Raw genomic sequence first — 23,175 nt, 5'->3', positions numbered from 1 at the left:
ATTCTCAATTTGCTTTTCGTTCTGTCTTTACAGATGAATCACATTATTTGGGTCATTAATCTTAACTCGCAGTCTGCTAACACACAGTTCTGTTGTGTATTCAAGTGGATTCCAGGTTTGACGAGCCTGGCATGTTTATATGGAAGATTATATTTTTATAAGGATTAGTGCGTTATTGGCACAATATAATTCAGTTTCTCTTTTCTGCCTTATACTCCATTTACCTTTTCCCAATATTTATTTTCTTTACAAATTATATTCCCTTTCTATTCTTCTTCATTTATATTTTAATCTTATTCAAGGTTTTTAAAATTTATTTGTATTCTTCCTTGCACATTCCCTTCAAACTTGTTACGTTCATTAATACTTTCAGACATTTTCTGATGTAGACCAACCAAATTTAACTTTGATTTATCTTTCATTTAAACTTGCTAGAGTGTGACATTTTTCAATTTTCAACTGAAAGAGGAAAGCCTTGTTACATTCAAAACATTTGTTGAAATCAGAAACAATGAAGAAAAATTAAATTGTGGCATGTACTTGTCAAAGTAGATAAAGTGGTGCCTAATCACTTACACCACACATCTTTCTGCACAAACTCAGTATTTTTATAAAGTGTAGATTGTACATTTCAGATTTTAAGATGTCACAAAATCACCAAAGGAGGAGACAGGCCTTCAGATATTTTTATTTATTTCTTATCAGCAATGTCTATCTTGGCAGTACTAGAGTGGAGATAATTGTTATCTGACATCCTCACAATTCCTTTTTGTGTTAGTTTAGCATTCAAAGCTGGTGAAGTAGGCTGATAGACTCTGACCAGATGCTTGGTCCTCTAACAGTTCTGTAGCTGCAGTGTGTGAATGTGATTATGGACAAGATCCAGACTCATTTTATTAATCAGAGTTATGAAAGGATATGGGTGTGTCTGAATGGATGTTAGAGTTCACACCCGACACACCCAAAGTATGTCAGTAAGTACCAGGGTATTGGTTCTAATTTTTTATCTACTTGACAAGAATTCTGTTTAAGCTCAAAATCTGAGACTGAAAACAATTTTTTTTAATGGCTAATGACATGCCATGCAACTTGGAATTGTGATATGATCACTAGTGTTCTTTGAATTTATGAAGTATTTTCTGCAAAAATACAGTAAGTACTTGTAAAGTAAAGCATGTGTCTTAGTTTGAGACCAACGGCATTACCATTATATTGAGTTTTAGAATAGATCATTAGAGTAGCAGAGAGTTTTTGTATTTGTTCATACAGTTTGCAAAGACTTTTCAGGAAAACAAAGTACAGTACAAGAATGATTTGGACTGGGATGGCCAAAGTTAAAAATCATACAACACCAGGTTATAGTCCAACAGGTTTAATTGGAAGCACCAGCTTTTGGAGCATTGCTCCTTCATCAGTGGTTGTGGAGTATAAGGCTGTAAGAGACAGAATTTTTAGCAAAAGTTTACAGTGTGGTGCAACTGAAATTATATATTGAAAAAAAACAAGCAAAATATTTTCACATCGGGGACTTGTAACCTCAAAAGATCTGTGAAAGCCTTGATCAAGCGAGTTTGAGAAGTCCGAAGGGAAGATTTTTCTGGGCCTCTGTGAGGTGTTGGGAAGGTGGTGTTTGGTTGTACTGGTCTCCAAAATAAAGTTTGTCTTGATCCCACTGACTTTTTAAAAGGGCTGCCCTTCATAAACAACGTGCTGAAGGTGACCTGAGCAAAGTAAGTGCGGGACTTCCAACCCTCAGGGAAAGCAAGTTCCACCCTCGAGAGATAGAGTAGCACCATTACAGCAGTTGCCATCCTGGGACTCCCGGGAAGTCCCAAAATGGGTAGGACTTGAGTGTAAGACTCACTGGTAAGTGCAAGGAAAAGGACAAGGTTCAGGTTTTGGAAGCTGGGGGCCCATAAAGAAAAGTTGGGTACAATTTTAGGTGTAAAAAGTGAGGTCTGCAAATGCTGGAGATCAGAGTTGAAAATGTGTTGCTGGTTAAAGCGCAGCAGGTCAGGCAGCATCCAAGGAACAGGAAATTCGACGTTTCGGCACAAGTCCTTCATCAGGAATGAGGGAAGTGTGTCCAGCAGGCTAAGATAAAAGGTAGGGAGGAGGGACTTGGGGGGGGGGGGCGATGGAGATGTGATAGGTGGAAGGAGGTCAAGGTGAGTGTGATAGGCCGGAGTGGGGTGGGGGCGGAGAGGTCAGGAAGAAAATTGCAGGTTAGGAGGGCGGTGCTGAGTTCGAGGGAATCGACTGAGATAAGGTGGGGGGAGGGGAAATGAGGAAACTGGAGAAATCTGAGTTCATCCCTTGTGGTTGGAGGGTTCCCAGGTGGAAGATGAGGCACTCTTCCTCCAACCGTCGTGTTGTTATGTTCTGACGATGGAGGAGTCCAAGGACCTGCATGTCCTTGGTGGAGTGGGAGGGAGAGTTAAAGTGTTGAGCCACGGGGTGGTTGGGTTGGTTGGTCCGGGCGTCCCAGAGGTGTTCCCTGAAGCGTTCCGCAAGTAGGCGGCCCATCTCCCCAGTATAGAGGAGGCCACATCGGGTGCAGCGGATGCAATAGATGATGTGTGTGGAGGTGCAGGTGAATTTGTGGCGGAAATGGAAGGATCCCTTGGGGCCTTGGAGAGAGGTGAGGGAGGAGGTGTGGGCACAAGTTTTGCATTTCCTGCGGTTGCAGGGGAAGGTGCCGGGAGTGGAGGTTGGGTTGGTGGGGGGTGTGGACCTGACAAGGGAGTCACGAAGGGAGTGGTCTTTGCGGAACGCTGATAGGGGAGTTGCATTTCCTGCGGTTGCAGGGGGGGTGGATGGGTTCCTCCAATGGCCTGATCGAGCTTAAGAACAGGTAAACTACCTCCCTCCTCATGGGTCCACCAAAATATAAGGAGCTGCTCAGGATTGGGTGGGAACACTGTGGGCTGGACCCTCATTGAACTTTATAGCCCCTCTCCGAGTAAATATGCCGAGGGGTAGTTGCAAAACTTACTTTGTCTCTCTTAACCCTGTTTCCTCCATGTGCTCTTGCAGAATATAGGCCAAATGTGTCAAAATATCTCTTATTTGACAGTCAATTAACAAATCTCACCAAGAAAGCCACAAGACTAGTCAGATTTGGAAGATCAGGTCCACGTACCTTCTCAGAGTACAGCACCCTGTGTTAACCGGCCAAGGTGGCTTGATCCTGATACATTTACCTCCAAATAAAACTTAAGCAATGTTTTTCTGTAACTTGTAAAACAAAGTATCAATTTTTTTGCCTATTTGTTTTAATTTCCAAATATACAGTCAGTTCTTCTATATTGCTATGGTTACATTCTTGTGCAACCCTGTGTTATGGAAAAATAGCATTTTAGAAATGGCACTTAGTGTTGGCAATGTAATTGCGTTGTAGTCGATGAATGTCTTAAAAATTCGCGCTTTAGAAATACTTCCCCCAATTTGTCCAATCGCATTACAGCAAATTCATGTTGAAGAAACGCACATTACAGCAGAATGACCTATATGTGCATTGCCTTTAGTTTTGAAGATCAGCATGCTGTATAGCGATGGCAATGTCTGTTATTCGCTAAGGGTATAAGCACTTTTAAAAATTAATGATTGTTTTCCTAGAGATTGGAAATGTAAAGTATTGCACAGATAAAAAAATCCCTAAAGTTACCAACAAACAGAACAGCCCTTCCAATGTGTTCAAGTAGACTGAACTTGCTCATCCCTACAAACATCTTCATAAACCTTTTCTGCAAGTATGAAGTTAGAGTGCTGGAAGGGTTAGGTGCCTGGTACATAGAGTGCCAGGTGGGTAGGAGGTAGGATAGTAGGTAGGTAGGGAATCAGATAGGTAGAGTGCTAGGGCAAAAGGAGGCAAGAGAGCCAGATATGTGATATAGTATTTGGGCAGGAGAGAACAGGCCTGAAGGGCTAACAGGTCCTGGGTCAGGCATGAGGGATTGTCAGCTCCAGTGGATGGTCTATTGGGACCATGGAGTAAGTAGCAGGAGTCTGGAACCATGCAGCATAGGGAGTTGGGATCTGATTGTGTGGTGGTGATGGTATGTGCTAGTCAGAATCTGGATTAGGTATGTTTGGAATGAATGTTTGTTGAGTTGTAGGGTGGAGGTCAGTTGATTAGTTAGTCAGGAGTTAGACTGGATTTTTAATCGTCCACCTTCTCGTAAGTAACTATTTACTTGATTGCAATAGACTGCTCTCAATTTGCTGGTTTAAAAGGATACCTTTTGAAAGATTCCAGGTATGGAAGAATTGCCTGATAGAATCTTCAATTTTTCCGGACAATTTGGTCTAAGTCTACCATCTCTGGGATTCCATCAGTCCCATGTGCACCTCCTAGTCATGCTGGAGGAACCTTCAGAAAATCCGGGCCAACAGTGTAGTGGAAAATAAACAAATCTCAGACCAACTACACTTTCAACTTAAATGCAAGTACCAGTCGATTGTGTAAAATATAGCGTGTTCAGGTCTCACTCAAATATTTGCTTTAGCTTTGCTGAACAGCACAACATTCAGTTGCCAACCATTCATTCATTGTAGTTCAATAGAGCTGCCATGCTGTCATTGTCTACTTTATCCTATTTGACCTATTGACTCACAGAGAGTCACTAGTGACAAGGCAGTGATGAAAACTCTATTGCCATTGGCATCATGTCTCAGACTGGCGAAGGTAAGGCAGAACAGTCAGAATGTTTAGTTGACCTCCATGAGAATCTTAAGCAAACCTTTTGTTATTCCATTTGCAAACCAACAACACCAATACTGTAAGGCTTCAATATTAATGCTTCATCCTCATGGTGGATAGGAAGAGACTGGAAACACTGAGTATTCTGCAGCTGCTGCTGTTTATAGAGGTCACTGTCCAGGAGATCTGCTGAGTTGGTATATCACACTCTTGCATCCGCACAATTTGTTCTGTGACGTCCATCGTTCAACCCTGCCTAGGTTGACCTCTCTTTCAGAAACCCTTCACTTTGCTCTCTGAAGAGATCGCTGTAACTTTTCAGATCTGATCATCTGGCTGAACTACTGAGAAAATGGGTGTTAAAGATTCTCTTGTGATAAATGTGTCTCAAACCCTGAGCCTATACCTACATTTGCTTTTACTACTGTACCAGATATTGAAGCATTCCTGTGTTCTCTGGGAGAGAAGGAACACATATTTGAAATAGGTTCTCACAATGTAGGTAATTAAGAGTCTAACTTCAAATGTGCAATTACTCCACAGAATTCCCAGGGTCAGGAGTGAAAGGTAAGTGGAAGATGTGGGTAAAATTCTTTGTCAGCACTTTCTCAGGGCGCAATAAAGGTTTTATCCTACCCAGAGTCAATTTTTAATTATTTTAATAATTCATGGGATGTGGGCATCACTGGGTAGCCAGCATATATTAACTGTCTCTAAAAGCCATTGAGAAGGTTGTGGTGCGCTGCTTTTTTGAACCGCTGCAGTCCATGTCCTATGGAATGACCCACAATGCACTTGGGGTGGGAATTGCAGAATTTTGACCCAGCGACAGTGCAGGAATGGCAATATATTTCCAAGTCAGGATGGTGTGTGGCAACAGAGGTGAATGGAGTGGGTGTTTATGGATGTGAGGTCAATTAAGTGGGCTGTTTTGTCCTGGGTAGTGTCAAGCAGCTTGAGTTTTATTGGAGCTGCACCTATCCAGACGAGTGGAGAGTTTTCCATCACACTCCTGACTTATGCCTTTTAGGCAATGGACAGAACTGAAAATGTGTTGCTGGAAAAGCGCAGCAGGTCAGGCAGCATCCAAGGAGCAGGAGTCGACGTTTCGGGCATGAGCCCTTCTTCAGCAGATTCCTGAAGGGCTCATGTCCGAAACGTCGACTCTCCTGCTCCTTGGATGCTGCCTGACCTGCTGCACTTTTCCAGCAACACATTTTCAGCTCTGATCTCCAACATCTGCAGTCCTCACTTTCTCCTAGACAATAGACAGAAGGTGAGTTGCTCGTCACATTATTCCTAGCTTCTGACCTTTTCTTGTCGTCACTGTGTTTATGTGGCAAGTCCAGTTGAGTTTCTGGTTAATGGTAACTATATGCATGTTGATGGGAGGGGATTCAATGATAGTATCACTGTTGAATGTCAAAAGGTAGTGGTCAGATGATCTCTTATTGGAGATGGTCACTGCCTGGCATTTGTGTGGTGTAAAAGTTAATCGCAGTCTTTTCTTCCCAACCAACCTCAATAGTTAAAGATCTTTCACACAAAAGTTTTTAAGTTACAGATTCCTGCACCTGTTATTCCTCCCAGCTGGCCTGTCTATTTATAGGACCTCAAAGTCCTAAGTTCTTACTCGTTTCCTCCCTGTCTCCTGATATTTATTGTGATTAAAGATTTGTCTTTAAACGTGGAAAATCTTCGATTCAATCTCAGGTATGTTAGTTGAGCTCAGCTAAAATCAGGGTAAAACTGTGACACTTGTGATGAAGGATCATAATTTATTATTATTTAGAAATATTATAAGGTGGAAAAAAATGGGATTTAGTTCTCATTTGAGTGGAGGTCTGCTATTTCTTTTAAAAAAGGTTAGAAAGACATTTGAGCAGCAAGGTAAAGACAGCACTTTCAAGAAATCAAGTGATTTTCCCAGAAAGAAGAGATGGGGAGGAGGCATGGAAGATGTGGTGATGGGGAATGGGATGAGGCTGGTAGGAGATCCAGAAAGCTGTTTTTGCAAAGAGAAAGGCCTATAAAAACAGGGAAACTATTAGTTCAGTAATGTCCACAAACAACTAGGGCAGAAGGGGAGACGTGCTGAGTTCCAGATAGAAAACTTCAGAAACAGAAAGCCGTGGACCTGTCAGAGAAGAAGAAGACATCCTACAAATTGTTGCATGTATCATTTTAAGGACCCCATGTTAGTAATAATGAGATGAGTTAGCTTGTTTAAAGATCTTGGGAATGATGTTAACTGAAGAAGATGGCATCAAGTGAATGCACAGAACTTTGCTGAAAACAAAATCAATTACATCCACGTCAGCTGAACAGGGAACTTCAACATGGAAGTAGCATGATCCTCGACAGACATTTGGGTATCGGTTAGGTTATTGTGAGAGTCAAATGGGTGAATCTTTATTTCTCACACTTTATAATGAGACATTTTCAAACAATTGTTTTACTGTGTAACAATGTATTTTTGTTCTTTCATAAACCTTTATTTTTTCTTGTTAAAATTACATTCATAGCCTCTTGTGAATATGTTCAGTGACTTAACCTCCACGGTATGCAAAAAAAGTAATGGCCAATCAAGCCAGGTCTCAATGTGACTTGTACAGTATTACCAGCTGGGACCACAGCAAAGTTAGCTGTGGTGCTTAACAGAATCCAAAGTTGGAACACTGGCTGGAATTCTCAGGATCTATCCTTTGACCTCTACTACATGGACAAATATTTAGATTCAAGATGAAGACAGAATCAAATGCACTTGTGATGATATCTTTAGCCTGATAATTTGTGAGAAAAAACTTTCCGATATGATGCATACCCAGATAAGGTGTTGGAAAGCACTCACCCCCCCCCCCAAAAAAAAAAGAGAGGTTAGGAGAAGGATAAAAAGCTGTGTTTGTTATATGAGGACATATGAGGTTATATGTGATATGAAGATGGGAAATACATAATTGTGATGCTCCTTTAAGGGACAAATAATTTGACATAGTGGCAGCAGAGAGCTGCTGTATTTCTCTCCATACAGTGAATTGATTGACAACTACTTGGTATCAGAGGGATCAGTTTAATTTGGTTACCTTGCTCAGTGGTTGATGCTATGGGGTATGTGAGTACATCAGAGTCCATGAGAAATGTAGATGTTTTGATGCTCTTCAAAATTAATCAAAATCCATTCTTACCTTTTTTTATGAAACACAACTCTTCCCCCTCAGAAAAAGACAACCTACAAGTTGAGAAATTAGAGATTCTTACAGCTATGTAAGAATCCTACACATTGACTACAGTTCAGCCTTCAACACTATTATCCCCTGAGACTGATTACTAAACTTAGTGATCTCGGACTAAGCCCCACTCTCTGCAACTGGATTCTCTGTTTCCTGAGCCACAGGCCACAATCAGTTAAGACTGGGGACAATATTTCATCCTCGCTAACACTCAACACTGGATCCCTTCAGGGGTGCGTACTCAGCCCCCTACTGTACCCATGACTTTATTGCCAAATACCAGACTAATGCCATTTATTAGTTCACTGATGACACCACTGTAGTCAGTCGAATCTCAGATGGCGACGAAACAGAGTACCGACAGGAGGTGGAAGACCTGGAAAAATGGTGCAGTGAGAAGAACCTAGCTCTCAATGCCGGCAAAACCAAGGAACTCATTATTGACTTTCAGCGGGATATTACTCATCCCCTCCCTACACATTCAGCACAGAGGTGGAATGAGTGGAGAGTATCAAACTCCTGGGAGTAGTCATCAGCAAAAGCTTTCTTGGACTGTTCATGTGGATGCACTGGTTACAAAGGCCCAACATCTCCTCTTCCTCAGGCAGCTGAGAAAATTTGGCATGGCATAAATACCCTGGCCAACTTTTATCAGTGCACCATCAAGAGCATTCTGTCTGGATGTATCACTACCTGGTATGGCAACTGTACCATTCAAGATCTGAGACGGTTACAGAGAGTGGTGGACAATCACAAAGGCCAACCTCCCATCTATAGAATCCATCTACCAGCCCCGCTGTCAAGGAAAGGCCACCAGCATTCTCAAAGATCCATCCCACCCTGGCAACGTTTTTCTACAACCGCTATCATCAGGGAGAAGGTACAGAAGCCTGAACACGCACACAGCCACTACACTACTGCTGTTAGAATACTGAATGGACTCACAAACTCTTAGTATTCGCCTGTACCTGTGTTTTGGTTTTTGCTGCTGTACACCTATTATTTACTTCTCTATGCTGTTTAACTATGTGATCTGCCTGTATTACTCACAATATGGTACATGGTATATGTGACAATAAACTCAGTTTAATACAATTAAATTAGCAGACGTATCATATCAGTTTTATTGTCGCCTATCAATTTTACCTCAACTGCTGATTTCATTTCAAAAGTATTGCTCTCATTCTGACTTTGACTTATTAACTACTATCTAAAGATGGGTATTCCAAAGATGTGCATGTTAGGTGAATTAGTCATGCTAAATTGCCCATAGAGTTGGGTGCATTAGTTAGGGGGAATGGGTCTGGGTGTGTTACTCTGCGGAGGGTCAGTGTGGACTAGTTGGATCGAAGGGCCTGTTTCCACACTGTAGGGAATCTAATCTAATTTAATCTAGAGTGCTGCATGGATAGTATTAGCAAGCATTCTGACTCAATGCAGACAGGTAAAGAAATAAACTAGTTAACTCATTTGCATTAAGAAAAAATCACTGTATATCATGGTATAGACTCCTTTAGGGAATGGATGAGTTCAATCTCTGGAGGTGTTGACTTCTAAGCGTAGCAGCAGAGAAACACGATAGGCAAACACTTTGAACGGCCTTGTCACATGTTTCATTCCTGATAGTGTAGATTTCTGTACTGGATCTTCCTGTGGGCTCACAAAATCTCAATTTGCACATCTCTGAACCTTCCAAAATGGCCACCTGACCCATTTATGACTTTTCCTGGGCCAGTTGATTTTTCAGACATGGGTCAGGCTTGCAATGCACGTAGTGGGCCGAAGTGCAGAGAGAGGCGATTGGAAGTACAAGTTAGAAGGCCCATCCCAATTCTGCCAATACAACAGATATGTTCTTAACATCATCTAGAAACTCCCCAAACCTCCTTGAATTTCCTGCAAAATTATATAGATATTCATACATCCCCCTGCAGTAACTGAAACCCAATAGCAGGGTTCTCAGCAGAGGCAGTAACACAGAGATTCAAACAAACAGCTCTGCCTACCATCCAACCCAAACTTTGGGTCCACTACGTGGATGACACCTTTGTCATCACTAAACAAAACCAATTAGAGGAAACCTTCAAGACCATCAATAATACCCTTACTGGCATAAAATTCACAGAACAGGAGGAAAACAACAACAAACTTCCATTCCTAGATGTCACAGTAGAGCGAACAGCCAAAGGGGTGCTTCAAACCAGCGTCTACAGGAAAACAACACATACGGACCAAATATTGAATGACAGAAGTAGTCATCCCAACACCAAAACGAATCTGCATCAGAGCATTATTTCAATGAGCCAACACACACTGCAGCACGGAGGAACTATGCAGAGCAGAGGAATATCACCTATACCATGTATTCAAAAAGAATGGGTACCCAATGAACACAGTCCACCAATTTCTCAGCAACAAACCCAAACAAGCAGACAAACCATGTCCAGAAACGCTAGCCACTCTCCCCTATGTCAAAGACATCTCAGAAATGATTGCCAGTCTACTCAGACCCCTTGGCATCATGATAGCCCACAAACTCACCAACACATTAAAACAGCAGCTAATGAACTTGAAAGATCCTATACAGACAACAAGCAAAACTAATGTCATTTACAAAATACTGTGCAAGAACTGTAACAGACACTACATTGGACAAACAGGCAGAAAACTAGCCACCAGGATACTTGAACATCAACTAGTCACTAAATGCCATGACCCTCTCTCACTAGTATCCTTACACACAGAGAAGGAAGGATGCCACTTCGACTGGGACAGCACATACATCCTAGGATAAGCCAAACAAAGACACACACGAGAATTCCTAGAAGCATGGCATTCCAATCAGAACTCTGTCAACAAACACATCAAGTTAGACCCCATCTACCACCTCCTGAGAAAAAGAACAGGAAATTACATCACCACAGGAAGTGACATCACCAACCCAAAGAAACCCAAACATATAAATAGAAGGCAGGAATTATCAGCAGTGCTTTGCCCGGAGGCCCACTGAAGATGTTACCTAGTAGGGTGACAAAATGTCTGGAAATGAACCTTCCAGCTCTGCAAACAAACCTACACCCAGAACCTCAACCTGAGCTACAAATCTTCTCAAAACTCACTGAGCAATTGAATTCTCGGCCTGGATATCCCGTGCAATTAAAAAGATAGGTTGGCTTCAACTAAAAATCAGATCTCTGTTAACCATCAGAAACTCTCAGAATTCCAAGATCTGAACTAGCATGGTGCACATTGGATCTAACAATCAGCTTCATGCAGGTCCACTCTAACTTCTTAACTTACTTCTGACCCTGTCCTCAACCTTCTATACAACTATGTTAATCATAATTCTCCTAATATCAATTCCCTAACTTTGTCCATTAGTGCAAAATTCTTTATGTGTACACCTTTATTTTGGAAAGCAGCAAGTATTTGATAATTACGATGATGCAACATATAATTGCCATAAGCACCTCCAATTTCACCTTACTCAGTTACTGTTTGAATTATTTGTCTATTTCTTTGCAAACAAAATATGAAAGAAAATTGCATCAGGCTAGTTTAAGAGCAGAATTTTTAGACTCTGATGTACTTATCATTCATTTAGGCAACTGTTAATGAAGAAATACATTGGACACTTCTGTAATTACATTGTGCATCTTTGATTGAATTACTTTCTGCACTTCTTCAGTGTAGTTATACAGGTTTTTTTGATGTGAATGTAAAGTGGTTTGAGTTTCACTTTACAGGTTCCACCATATCAATGTGGTTAATTCTTGACCTGGTTCCCAAGTATATTAAAGTTAAGAGTTAGAGATTCATTAGAGTGTCTCGCATCAGTTACAATCAAAATCTTGTGGTTAATAACATAAAGTTGGGTTCAAACATTGCTCAGGTGGACTGCCAGAATACTTGAAAAGTGACTGACAGGGAACGGAGCAATCCTCTAGTGATTGACATTCGCTTTACTGCCTTTGGTAGAAAGGAGGTGTATGGGCTGCAGCCTCAGGTTCCAATGTTGTCTTTACTTTGGGCTTTGTACTTCTCTGGTCGGGTTCAGGACATGGATCTCAGAGATTCTACTGTTTAACTTTTTTATATTGTCACATGTACGGGTTCATTGTCACATGTACTCACATGAGTCCAGTGAGAAGTTTACAAAGTCGCCACTTACAATGACACCTTAGGTACAAGGTACCTAGGTACAAATTCTTAGGAGTAAATTAGAAAAATTAAGGTTTTCATTTTAGACTCTGATTGATGTTTAAGATTGAAGCTGTAAGCCTCCTAGCTTCAGTTTTTATTGGCCTGCAATACGTAAGCTAAAATAAGCCTGAAGGATGTGAATTAACATTGTGGGATTGAATGTTAAGATACTGGCACAGGTGGCTCAATGTTTCACCAAACGCAAAACCCATTCAATTGCAGAGAGTTAATATTGAGCCTGAGATTTTCAGACCAAGTGTGGACGTATGCTGAAGCCCACTCCACTCGATTCTTGAACCCTGATGAGCAGATAATAAAGAACTGTGGATCACTTATGCAATGAAGGACATTGATAAAAACATTCTATTAATGACTGTGGACCAAAATATTTCCACATACCAGAGAACTTTTCTGCCTATAAATTATGAGCTTATTCATAATCATTCTCCCATGAGGACATTTGATGACTATTGAAATAGAAACAGTATTTGGGGTTTTGGAGAACAGATGAGAGAATGGCACTACGTCATAATGTTCATCAGAGCCGGGTTGGGCAGGAAAGGCCAAACAGCCTCTTTGTGCACTGCAATAGGTCTGCTCTCCTCTAATTCTGTTATGTCAACACCATTTTTTATTATTTTTCCATTGCACCTCTTCAGCTAATTACATCATCTATATATACATTTATATTTGGAGTGATTTAACAGCAGCATCCACGTGTTTTTCCAGTCACTGATTTGTGTTCTTGGTGACCTAGTTTCAGTTTGAAAGACTGGACGCTGCCAGGTTTAAATGATATGTCAGTCTGTTTATTCAGCGACAGTGCTTCTGGTGGGAGTTCCCTGGTCACTGCAGCATGACAACTTAGAATGATTTGAAGCAAATTAAACATTTTTAAAATTGGATTTGGCTAAAAGAATTTTCTTGTATTTCTTTATATGTGATGAAACAGTCAACCTAAAATGGGATTTAAGAAGGTTTCTACATAAATAAGAAATGATCCAATATATTTGGTATTTACTGGAGATATACAGTTCAGTGATTTACAGATCTTCAAAGCAACTACTTGATCTTTGTGTACTGCTTAAAAAAAAAGGAACCCTCTGGATTTTCATTCCCCTCAGACATGATGGATAATTATTCATCATTTTTTCCTGTCACTCTGCTGTTGCAAGGGGGCACAAGCCTGTTCTCACAACGGGTCTCACCTGTTCTCATTTTTAGTGCTTAGTTTATCTTCACTGCCTGACCTTCTGTTTTCCATTACAATATTGAAATTATCATTTTCCCAATTTCAGCTGACAGGCCCAAATGCTACAGCATAAGCCTGCCAGAACACTAGTATCAATCTAACCACATATGTACTGCAGTAACTTCTGCAAAAGTATTACCGTCAAAAAGTGACTAATTGAACTATTTGAAAAAAATGCATTAATGTCATAGAGTCATAGAGATGTACAGCATGGAAACAGATCCTTCGGTCCAATCTGTCCACGCCGACCAGATATCCCAACCCAATCTAGTCCCGCCTGCCAGCACCCAGCCCATATCCCTCCAAGCCCTTCCTGTTCTCATACCCTCCAAATGCCTATTAAATGTTACAATTGTACAAGCCTCCACCACTTATATAGGAAGTAATGCATGATGGTGGTGAGTGATAATATAAGCTTGCATTTCAGCTTTTGTTCACACGGTCACCATATTAAGAAAATCTACAAATATGTCACTGTGTCACACCATCATATGAACCTTTGCTAACTTGCAATATTCAGGAGTTCTTTGGCTGAATGTTACTGAATATCTTTCATTTTATAATATGTTGTTACATATGCAGTAGTGGCCCTGTATCCATGGGTGATACATTCCAAGACCTATGGTGAATGCCTGAAACCGCGGTAGTAGCGAACCCTATCATTTAAATGGGAAATTTACCTTTCCGGCTGGTTCTGGAATGTTCCATCTAATATTTTCAGACCACGGTAAACTGCGGAAACTGATTCCATGGATACGGGGTTCTACTATAGTTAATTCCTGATTTCTCTCTTTATGATATGTTATGGCTGTGAATAATGCAGTTCTCTTTTGAGCACTGCCCAGTGCAGGGATATTTGACTGTTCACATAAGTATGGCATTGATCTTTACAGGAAGGTGGGGATGGGTAGACAGGGTATTGGAAAGCCGGCAGGTTTCAAGCCAGAGAGGCTGAGCCCGTCAAACAAGAGGTCCTTCCTTGAATAGGAAATCTTGGCCTGTCACCTGACAAGTCTCTGGATTCACTGCCTGGGAATCTGGCTGTCAGGAGATCAGCCAACAATGAATCCAACAGGTTGTTGTTGGTCCGAGAGCAATCATGGTGAGGCAGCGGAGAGCTTTGACTGAGGTCAGAGAACAGCAAAACATTCCTTCTCCTTCTGGCCTGCAAAATGTTCAACGATTATAAATAGTTTACAAACTCGCTTTGGACTTCACTGGATTACGTTGTAAGTCTACCACTATGGCCTTGACATTAACATTACCGTTAACTGTGTCAATGATCACATGGGTTCCGCACCTAAAATGACCTTCAGACTCATCAAAGGCCTGAATCACCAGCATTGATGTTCAGTTTACCGACAATGTAGGGGTTTGACTTCTTGGATATTTAGGAGTTGTAAAATGATCAGCTCTCCTTCAATCCATTGCTTCTCATCAGAAGAGGAAACTTTAAAACATTGAGGTTCATGAATAAGTGCAGCCCTACATCCAATTGGATTAATCTGCTATGTTGTACAATACACATTATAATATTAAAGAGTTATCAAGCTATTGAGGTGCTGTTGAAATTCCATCAGCGTTAACAGACTAAAACTCAATTAATCCATCATCGTCAAATAGTGACTATTTAATGAATTCAGGCATGTCCATACATTTCCCTAATATTCTAGGGTGAACTGAACCAATAATACTCAGTATTTTACAATATAAATATATAAAATGCTGTTTCTTCCTTTTAATTATAGTGGACGCTCCACAGTGCATTGTGAAAAAACCTTTCAGCCTGCAACCTCACAGTATTATTCCACACAACCACTCCTGGCACCATAATATAATTGAAGGGGAGATAGGTAAGTAACACCATGAGCGGATGCATGAACTACTAACAAACACTTATTCCCACCATTTCATAATTCAATTACGGCGTTTCCTCCACTCTATGAGCATCATAGTCTCTGATATTCTCATGCAGCTGAGGAAAGAATGGGATATGCTATGAAAAGAGAAATGACCTGGAGGTGCTGCCAATCTTCACAGGTCTTCATGAATATTTTCTTTGTTCCCTTCCCCAGCCAATGATCAACTGAGTGGGCAGACCAGCTGGTTGGTGTGAGTGGAGTGGGGTTGGGGGGCATGGCGAAACAACAGCACTACAATCAGGGACCCTTGCAATCTCATGCCCATCGGAGGCAAATTAACATCAAGGTCCATAAATCTAAACCCAACATGATGTGAATAAATAGATTTCCAAAGTAACAAGAGCCTTGATTCACAAGTGTTACAGTTGAAGTGAAGTGCCACCATTACTCTTAAGCTTTGTCTCCTTCTTCTGTTTGACTGAAAAAGATCTGATCCCATTCCATTATGTTTGTACTTCAATCCAGATCAACAACACTCTGAAACATTACTTCAAAAATTCACACCAGGTAAATAAGAGAAATGTAACCCCCTCTAATCTTAAAGTGAAAAACCAATTGTCAATGTTTCACCTCTGACCACCTTCGGCTATATCTTCCCCTTTCAGGCAATAAGACTGATACTGCTCTGACTTTCAATGTCTTCTGAAAGCAGTTAGTTCTAGATGCTGCCATGAACTGGTGAATATTATTACATTTGAAAAGACATTTTGCATCTTAATTCATTACCAAAGAAAACAGACAAAGTTAGCCAATAAAACCACTCAAAATAAGATATGACACAGAAAACTAAATACCACCTTGTGAGGAAAAATGGTTTTATAGGTTCTAATGCTCTGTGTTTGAGGTAATAATTAGCTGCTTCACTGCCTCAACCATTTCAACTGTCTCAGTCAAGCATTGGGAGTTCATAGCAAGTAGAAGACTTTTAAAATTATTCCTAGCCACAATGCAATGGAGCAAACCATTGTCTTCTTCCAGACAGTCAGGCAGTAAAGAATAGAATTGGAAGGGAGTTTTTTACTTACTTATGTGTCCTATTTACACAGCTCCATATGACAAGCATATATCTTAAAACGCAGCAACTACAGTTTCAGTCTGCTAAATACGTTGTGTCTACACCGTACAATATTTCAAGATTGGAATTTTAAAGAATCCTGAAATTGCAGTTAATAGGTCATATATTTACACAGACATTGTGACACGAATACAGATCTTACTGTAAGGTTCTGATCTGCTTCTTCCCTCTTCAGAGACATTGCTGATTTGCTGAGTGTTTCCAGTATTTTCTGCTTTTATTACAAGACAAAAGGTCCTTAGGCATGACTAATCTGTGTTGGTGTACATCAGTGCTTCCCGAAGTGAGGGTCAGGATCCCAAGCGGGTTTGCAGGCTGAATGTTTTGGGTTGTGTGTTCCATGGTCATTATGGAGTTCTGATTGAGATACAGTGACAATGACCTGCACGAACAGACGGGGACCCACTTGTACAGGACCCCCTCACCCGAGTAGATCTCCTCCCTTGCCACCCAACCCATAGCCCCCATTGTTGTCCTTGGAATTCGCAAAACTTTTCAAACCTCAAATCAGAGTCACAGCGTAGAAAATGTTCAGGAAGGACTGTGCATATGCTTCACTTAATCAGTAGGCTGAGTTTTGATCTTCATCCAAGAGGCAGTAGCTGGAGTCTGAAAATTACCAGCTTAGAGAGGAAAATATCAGGAAAGCAGGGGTCTTCATTCCAAGAGGGCAGGTGATAAGAGGAGTTAGACGAGTTGGGCTGGGGAAAGATTTCAGAGACAGCAACAGTTACTGCTGAATGTAGAAGTGAGTCTTTAAAATACCCGCCTCAGTCCAATGGGACTTTGTTCTGGTTAGAATGAAAATGTAAAGGTGTTTCTGCCCTCACTCCTCACACAACCTCGGCCTTGACACACGTCCTGTATATGCCACCTCGTGTTCCTCAAACCCCAATTGACCCACTGAACTCTACAGCAACAGGTGGATGTGTAAAACAAAAAACTCCATTAAACCTTTCAATGATTAAAAACGTGTTCCTCAACGACCCCTTTCCATCAAGCCAATCAAAGTGTCAATTGTTCAAACTCTTTAGAATTTCAGTCCCTGAAATTGGTCATCTTGTTCCTATACCTCTTTTATCGCATGGAGACTACTTGATCTATTCTTAAAAGCTTTAACATGGCAGGATCCTTTGGATGCTGATAGGAGTGGGCGTAGTGCCAGGATGGTTTGCTGGGGGACAACTTGGCGGCAGAGCTTGAGCGTGGTAAGTGACAGGCAGAAATGGAAGTAATTAAAGGGCTAATTAGAGGCCCGTTTCCATTCTGACAGGCATTTTCCAATTGTCAGTTGAGTTTAAGCGCAGTGATTAAAATGAGGTGAACCCATCTAGCATCCTCCCAGTGTGATAGGAGGCAGTAAGGCTGCGTTTCACTATTCAGAATTTCATCTCACCATCACCATGGTTATTGGATCACAGTTGCAGTTGCTATTGCCTCATGAATATTGCCCTCCACAATAGCAAGAAGGTGTCGCCATTGTGAGGTACTCTCCGTCTCTACATCAACAGTTTCAACTCACATAATGGGGCTACTGATGACTCATCACAGGAGGAGCTCCAATTAACCATCCATCCTCAGAACTTCACCCACCATCCTTAATTGGATGGCAAACATGTCCTCTATCTGCTCATTTTAATTCCCTGCTCCCCAGCCATCTTGGTGGTGAAAAAGCAGATTCTTCTATTACCCATCTCAAATCTCTTGTATTTAATCTTGTATATGTGTCCCATTGTTCCTGGCCTCTCAGTCATGGATATAAGCTGTTTCCAACCACTCTGTCCTATGCCCTCAACCTGGAGTTCTGAGCAGTTGGATTTGGAGGCAGTGCTGAGGAGATTTACTGAAATGATACTTCAGTTAAATCACGAGGAGAGATTATAAAATAGGATCATATTCCCTGTAATTTTGAAGGCTAAGATGTGATGTGATTGAAGTTTTCAAGAGAGGTGACAGTTCAAAAGAAAAATGGTTTAATTGGTTGAGGAGTCTAGGAAGTGTGAACTAAAAATTAGAACTAGGTCCATCAGGAATGAAGTTAGAAAATGGTTCAGCACACGAAAGGTAGATGAATTTGGAATTCTCTTCTGCAAATGTCAATTGCAAATTGATTTTAAATTTAAGCTTGATATGCTTTTAATGTACAAAAACCTTAAGTAATACAGAGTAATGTCAGATATGTAGAGCCTAGTTGCAAATGAGCTGTGATCTTACTGAATGATTGAACACAGTCAAAGAGCTAAATGGCCTCTTCCTGTTCCTAATTTCCACTGTCAGATTAAACACAGGGGACTCTCTTGCTGCTGATGCTGATTTTATATGGCATGTTTGATTTCTTTGAGACTTTCTTGAAACAACATTTCATTAATATCATGACAACGTCATCACACAATCACATCATGATACATCCAGAGGAGTGCTGATACCTCTAAGTAAAAGGAGAGTCATTGTGATAATTGAAAACAGACCTAAATTTAGGGGAAAAAAAAGTAATTAGAAGTATTTATTTCTGAATGAGCTACGGTATTGTTTTCCTTGCTGAGTTTCAACTCTCTCTGATTCAGTGATTTGATCAATGCTTATGTTTGTTAATTTAAAAGAATAAATTTGCTTGCTTCTAAAGATGTGCAGATGAGGTGAATTGGCCATGCTAAATTGCCCATAGTGTTCAGGGATGTGGACATTAGGTGAGTTAGTCAGGGGTAAAATGTAGAATAATAGGGTGGGGAATGGATTTGGGTGGAATACCCTGAGGGTTGATGTGGAGTCGGTGGGCTGAAGGACCTGTTTAAACACTGTTCTTTAATTCTATTATTAGAAAAGTACTGGTAAATCTTAATCAATGGTTTTAGCGAGTTTTGAGAAGATTTGTAGCTCAGGTTGCGGTTAACTAATGGTGTTTATTTATTTGCTACAGCACAACTGAGGAGCTTGTCACCTGGCCGCATCAAAAGTGATAGTGAAGATGATGATCTGCCAAATGTGACTTTGGACAGTGTTAATGAAACTGGATCCACAGCACTCTCTATCGCACGAGCTGTTCAAGAGTGAGTACAACTCTTCCTCTGCCCTTCACATGTGTTCCATAACTTTGGTGCCGTGTACATGTCTGCTGCCTTTAACTCTAACACAATCATAGCTCAGTTTACTGTTTTCCTGTGGTGGCTCACCCACACTGGTACGGAGTTAAACGATAGTTTGATTTAAAAATTCTTCACCTTGCTTTCAGCTCTGTCCATGTCCTTGCCCCTCCCTATTCCTCTGATCCCATTCGACTCTGAGATCTCTGCTGTCCACTGATTTAATTTCTCCCCCACTGATGACCATGACTTTAGCTCTGGAGTTTCCTCACTAAAATTCTCTGCCTCTCCGGCTTCCTCAAATCATTCCTTCAAACCTATCTTTTTGACCAAGCTGTTGTTTTCTAGATTGATAGCTCTTTGTTGACTTCAGGATCATATTTTGTTTGAAGATATAAAGAACTTTTTATGATGTTGTAGGCACTATATAAATTCAGTTACTTGATCATCTGTGGCAATAGCTTCACTCCCCAGTTATCTATGGCATTAACATCTTGGCAGAGCTTCAACAACTCTGAATCTTTTAAATACAGGTTGTGTGCGTGCCAATGATTTGTCTAATAGTTATGGTGCACAAGGAGTACAAAACTTTCTGCACATACTTGAAGCATTTGAGTTCTTCTCTTTATCAGGAACATACTGTTAAGATAAGGTGCTAAGGTTTTGTTTTGTGTATTTGTCCTCAATCTGTCCCAAGCTTTCCCTGTTGTCCTCTCAAAAGTGCCATATGTGTTGTTCTAACTTATGCAGTTCAGACAGCATCTCTGGAGAAACTGAGTTAACTTTTCAAGCCTGTGTCCTTGCATCAGAACTGGGAAAAGTTAGAAATGTAGTAGATCCAGCAAGAGGAAGGGCTGCCTTTCCAAAAGAAAGGGCCTCCTGACAGCATAAAAAGGTTTGGAGAGATTGAATAGCAAAACAATTAGCCTCCTAGGGCCAGTTGGAATGGTATTGGGGCAAGAAGAAAAACAGAGGAATTAAAAAATGTGACTATAGTGGGTATGCTACTGATTTAAAGGTAAAAATATAAAAAAGCAATGAATACAAAGAAAATGAAGCAAACTGAGGACAGAGATTGTGGTCTGAAATTGTTGAACTCACTGTTGAGTCTGAAATGTCATAAAGTTTCTAATTAAACAACAAGGTATTGTTCCTCAAATTCATGTCACATTTCCCTGGAATAGTGCAGCAGGTCGAGGACAGAAATGCCAGAGTGAGAGCAATGTGAAAAATTAAAATGACAAGCCACTGGATGCCTGGAGTTTAAATGGACATGCTCTGCAAAGTAGTTGATGTCAAAAGGATCTATGCTTTTCTCCCTGATATTACGAACTGGAATGAGAAGGGAACAAATACAATTGGAGTAAGATGTCTGCTGAAAGGCTTATGCCCGAAATGTCGATTCTCCTGCTCCTTGGATATTGCCTGACCTGCTGTGCTTTTCCAGCGGCACACATCTGACTTTGATCTCCAGCATCGGCAGTCCTCACTTTCCTCTTACAGATATACTTGAGAACTGCTACAGTGCCAGAGTTTTTAATGTGTGCGCTATTGGAAGAGCATTTAGTCTTGAGGACCTTTGTGGTAGGAGTATTGTGCAGTCATGATAGTCTATTGTAGGATACTCCATGTACTTGCACTCTTGTGGACAGTATCTTGTCCCTGAAATCCTGAACAATCTAGTCTGTGCCAAATGGTTGATTAAGTACCCAATCTCTTATTATTAATGATAAAATTTTTGTTTTATGTCTACGATTTAAGTGGTGCATCTAGTCACATGTAGTTTCATGGGAGGAGTTTTCCAATCAATATTATCCCTGTGCCTAGTTTATTTATATGATATTTTCTGCTCCATTAGAACAGTGGAAACACTATATCCCTGTCACTATCTCTGTCAATCTTGAACAAATATTTATATAAAATATGTAATTGTTTTTTAAAAAGTCAGGGGAAAGACAGTAACTGGATTGCTGTTTGAAAAAGCTGGGACAGACCTGAAGGCCTTTGCTGTATTGTTGTACAGTTCTATTCTAGTGTTATATCTGTACCCTATTAGTACAGAAAGAGCATGTTTTCGATATTTGAATATACATCCAGTTCATGCTAATATGTGCATGGTCCTTGAAGAGGATTAGGTTCTGAAATTTTGACTTTTTGATCACTTGAATGTCAGGACTTACAAGCCATAGTTCAGTGGGTAGGAATCCTCTTGGCTGAATGTTTGAGCAGGTTGAGAGTTCAAATCCTGCTGCAGGGAATTGAGCACATGGTCAGTTTGGCAATCCCTGTGCCTGATTGATGGAGTGCTTCACTGTTGGAGGTGCATTTATTCAGGTGAGGCATTAGGCCAAAGTCCCAGTTGCCCCCTCAAGTTGATGTCAATGATCCCAAGGCAGTACTTTAAGGAAGGTTAGGGAAAGTTCTTCCTAGTGTTGTTAGCAATACTATTCCTCTGCTAACACCCCAAAACAGATTACCTAAAGAAAGCAAGGCTGACATTTAGACAGTGCTTTTCATAATCTCAGGATATCCAGATATCTTTATGGTGAATGAAGTACTTTTGAAATGCAGTTAATATTCTGTTTTTGTCATGTAGGAAACAACAGCCAATTTGTACACAGCAAGCTCCCATAAACAGTGATGTGGCTAAGGCCAGATTAATTTTTGACAGATTTTGAATGAGAAATCAATATTAGCTCAGACACTAGGGAGCAATCCATTGCTTTCCTTTGAAATACTGTTATTGAATCTTTTGCATCTGTCTGCGGGAAGTTGGAGACTTGGCTTTACATCTCGCCTGAAGGTGGCACTTCCAATAGCTTAGTGTTGCCCTCGGTACTGCAAAGAAAGGTCAGCCTTTATGCTCAAGTTTCTGAAGTGAAACTTGAGCCCATAATTTGAATGGAAGTGTTGCTTATGGCTGGCACATGAATTCATTACCACATGATGCTTGCAGGATCCTTGCTATCCACAGACTCGGTTATATTTCCAAAATTACCACCGCGAATACACTACAAAGAAGGTAATTATTCGGCTGTGAAGTACATGGAGATGTCCTGAGGTTATGCAAGGTGATACACAAATGCAAGTCTCTTCCTTTTCGAAACCAAATAAAAAAGAAAATTCCTGACCACTATCCCAATCTCTAATGCACAAGGAGAGAAACATTGAAGCTGGATCGGATTTTATTTTAATAACAAGCACATGTTGTTTTAAAAGTATAAGTATTTTTGGCGTGCTTACCATCATTTCTTTGCATTCCCGCAAGGTCATACTGTCTTACAATTTGTTTACATAGGCCTTTATAGCTATGAGCTTAAGTATTGCAAACTCAGCAGCATTTTATATATATATATATACACACACACACACGTGTCTATACTGAATGAGATATTTCAGTTACAAATTCAAAAGCAGAACAAAGACAAGTAACCTATAGTAGAGGAAATATTCCCATTCAAAGTGTCGTTATGGGAAATTGACTCTAAAGTATGTATCACATTTTAGTTGCCTATTGCAATTTTTTTTCAATATAATTGATAAATGCAACAGTGAGTGAAACGAGACTAGAGAATAAGTGCAGAGGTTACAAAAAATGTTAAAAGTAAACCTAATCAAATCATAATGCATTTTTCCAATAGGCTTACCAGCCTATTAATAGTTAATAACATATAGAATGTTTCACACATCACACTATTTTTAGGCATTCTG

At 40.5% G+C, this 23,175-nt stretch overlaps 1 protein-coding gene across 4 annotated transcripts in view; it reads left to right on the top strand.

The window, feature by feature from the left end:
* Window positions 1–23,175, top strand: part of klf12b (Kruppel like factor 12b) — a 286,186-nt gene that overhangs the window by 208,557 nt on the left and 54,454 nt on the right. For 3 of the 4 annotated variants that reach the window (XM_060825893.1, XM_060825892.1, XM_060825890.1), the window contains 2 exons: window positions 15,136–15,240; window positions 19,302–19,431. In XM_060825893.1, coding sequence (XP_060681876.1) covers window positions 15,136–15,240; window positions 19,302–19,431 — 235 coding nt within the window. The remainder of the gene's footprint in view (window positions 1–15,135; window positions 15,241–19,301; window positions 19,432–23,175) is intronic. The other variant, XM_060825891.1, reaches the window with a different exon arrangement.

This window comes from Hemiscyllium ocellatum, chromosome 6 (genome assembly GCF_020745735.1).
Source record: "Hemiscyllium ocellatum isolate sHemOce1 chromosome 6, sHemOce1.pat.X.cur, whole genome shotgun sequence".
NCBI classification, from domain to species: Eukaryota; Metazoa; Chordata; class Chondrichthyes; order Orectolobiformes; family Hemiscylliidae; genus Hemiscyllium; species Hemiscyllium ocellatum.
This window is presented reverse-complemented; position numbering and strand designations above follow the sequence as displayed.